Below are 3078 nucleotides of genomic sequence, written 5' to 3' on the forward strand. Positions count from 1 at the left end.
AAAAAAAAAAAAAAAAAAGATTGGGGACCTCTCATCTAAACATCTTGGATCTGATCAAAATGAGGAGATCTTCAATCAGATTGCTCTCCACCATGGCACTTGGGTCAGGCAGGAGTGATTGGCCTCTCACCAAGGCAGAATCTGAGTCCATCATTATTTGGGGAGGCAGAAGTTCTAAAAGACCATATAAAAACAAAGCAAATAACTGCATCTTCTCAGGAGGCCTTGGAATCTAGAGTTTTTCAAAGAACCACAACTGGTTTCCAAAATAATGGGGCTGATCATGAAATGGTTAAGGTCTCTGCCAGTTTGGAGGAAACTGAATTTTGAGTTACAATTTTAATAGAGAAGCTGCCTATGGTGAAATTAAGCAGACCAGATCAGAAGTCCCTCTGGATGAATGTTGCTGAATTTGAAAATTCCATTCCAGGTAGTCCTTGAGTTACAACCATTCATTTAGCAAGCAGTCAAAGTTACAAGGATCCTGAAAAAAAGAGATTTATGATCCATCGTTCTACTTATGACCATCGCAGGATTCCCACTGTCGTGCATTTATGATGGTAGGAGCGATCACCATTGGCAACCTAGTCAGCCAGCTTCCAACAAGCAAAATCAATATGGGAAGCAAAATCAATCAGATTAATGATGGCATGACTGACTTAACAATGGCAGTCAGTCACCATCCACCATGAAAAAAAAAAATCATAACATTGGGCTCGCTTAACAGCGAGCTCGCTTCGCACCAGAAATTCCCGGTGGAGGTCCTAAAGTTGAGGTCTACTTGTATTTACCTGCAAATATCTGAGGAAAAGAATTGTAGCACGTCACTCTTGTTGACAAAAGGGTGGAACGAAGCTGCATCTGTGAATTACAATCAGAACAACTTGTGAATGGTGAGCCTCGCCTTGCAGCTCATACGCAAATCCTGCATTTGAATTCAAAGCACGGCTTTACAACTGAAACTGGGTCTGTCTGGTTCCCTGTTCATCCAACTCAGCTGTTCTATCTGTTGGGTCATCAGAGGCCAATAAAGGCCTTCCAGAACTAAACAGTATCTTCTCCTGCTTACAACAGGCAGGTCCACATTTTTCTGGAGTTGACAGACTGAGGACCTCAACGCAAATTTGGACTTAACAAATAATTTAAACCTGGAAAACCACTTCTCAAACAGTAGGTGCCCAAGATGATGGATTCCACGTGATTTAAGATGATTAGGGGACTGGAGGCTAAAGCATATAAGGAACGGCTGCTGGAATTGGGTATGTCTAGTTTAATGAAGAGAAGGACGAGGGGGGACATGATAGCAGTCTTCCAGTATCTCAGGGGCTGCCATAAAGAAGAGGGAGTCAAGCTATTTTCCAAAGCGCCGGAAGGCAGGACAAGAAGCAACGGGTGGAAACTAATCAAGGAGAGAAGCAACCTGGAACTAAGGAGAAATTTCCTGACAGTGAGAACAATTAACCAGTGGAACAACCTGCCTCCAGAAGCGGTGAATGCTCCAACACTGGAAGTTTTTAAGAAGAGACTGGACAGCCATTTGTCTGAAATGGTATAGGGTTTCCTCCCTGAGCAGGGGTTTGGACTAGATGACCTTCAAGGTCCCTTCCAACTTTATTATTATTATTATTATTATTATTATTATTATTATTATTATTATTATTATTATTATTATTATTATTATTATTATTATTATTATTATTATTATTTAGGAGACAGACTTAACATTTAAATAAAGCACCCTATTTATTGAGAATTTGGCAAAAAAAAAAATCCTGATGCCGTCTCTATAAAGATCTTGCAAAGCTCCTTCAAATATCTGAGAGGTGGGATAGCGAACCGTCGATTATTGTTACGGTTGCTTGAGAATATCCTGATTCTTCGTGGTTACGCAGAGAAATCCATGCAGTTTTCCAACATTTTGGAAGTGGTTTGTCAGCATGATTTTCTGGAGCTGAGTGAGAGTGTGATTAGGCCAAAATCACCCCCCAAAAAATCGTGCGTGTGTGTGCGCACGTGTGTGTGTGTTAAAAGGCAAAATGATCTATGACTTATCACTTGTTGTTTGTCATACGCTGAAAGCTTATGCCACCCGAGACAAATTCCTTGTGTGTCCAATCACACTTGGCCAATAAAGAATAATATTCTATAAAGAATTCTATTCTAACAACTCGTGCTCTCACACTTAAATGGCAAGCTTGGGGGAAATAAGTTGAAAACGGACCCTTAAATTAATCTTTCTGTCTTTTCTTTTCACGTTTAGCCCTCCAAGCATGCCACTTCACATTTGGTGTAGCAAGTGCAACCAATTTTATTTGCTTCTAGCAAATGGAACTTTATTTTCTAAAACCTTGGGAACGTCCTTGAAATCTTCCTGTTTTCATAAACTTCATAGTTTCTTCCCGCCTTAATTTTGACAGGGCAAAGAACAAAAGCAGGGCCACTGTTTTATTTTATCTGTATTATTTTATGTGATGTGTTGAAGTAAGATCTTTAGGAGCTTTGTGCTTAGACTTCAGTTCCATCCTCGATCTATCTTAGTGCAGGCCCAAATGTGTATTTGTGTGTTCTACACAGAAATAAACAATACGGTTCCATTGAGACACTTACCCGTGCCGTTCACCATACTGCAATAACTTTTCCAGTAACTAACGGTCCTTTGGGAAAAAACAAAAAATAACATACAGCTCAGATGATGCCATGACATTTTCTTAGCTAAAAAATTGCCTTTTGAATCTGAGGAAAGCGTGGGAATTCAACAAATTCAGAAGTAGACAGTCTGTTCTTAAGGGTTTTTTTAATAATCGTATTCTTCACAGGAAGGAATTGAAAAAGTTGGGAAGAATTTACAGGATAAGAGGAGCGTGTATAACTAATTGGTCTGTTTCAGGCTACATTAATTTCCTTCTACTAACGACATTGCACACAAAGTTCTAAAAAGAGGTTTTAGAAAAATGGGGCTCCGTATCCCTTTTACTTTTCCTTTCTTCCCTACACAGAGATAAAAGGGAAATTAACTAATGAGGAAAGGAAGGAAGGAAGGAAGGAAGGAAGGAAGGAAGGAAGGAAGGAAGGAAGGAA

At 39.6% G+C, this 3078-nt stretch overlaps 1 protein-coding gene across 1 annotated transcript in view; it reads right to left on the reverse strand.

Moving 5' to 3' along the window:
• LOC107294761 (platelet glycoprotein 4) overlaps positions 1 to 3078 on the reverse strand; it is a 56682-nt gene that overhangs the window by 11070 nt on the left and 42534 nt on the right. Inside the window, exons 7-8 of the mRNA XM_015824019.1 lie at positions 2608 to 2654; positions 792 to 861 (exon numbers count right to left, since the gene is read on the reverse strand). Coding sequence (XP_015679505.1) covers positions 792 to 861; positions 2608 to 2654 — 117 coding nt within the window. The remainder of the gene's footprint in view (positions 1 to 791; positions 862 to 2607; positions 2655 to 3078) is intronic.

This window comes from Protobothrops mucrosquamatus, unplaced genomic scaffold (assembly GCF_001527695.2).
Source record: "Protobothrops mucrosquamatus isolate PMUCROS unplaced genomic scaffold, P.Mucros_1.0 scaffold2086, whole genome shotgun sequence".
NCBI lineage: Eukaryota > Metazoa > Chordata > Lepidosauria > Squamata > Viperidae > Protobothrops > Protobothrops mucrosquamatus.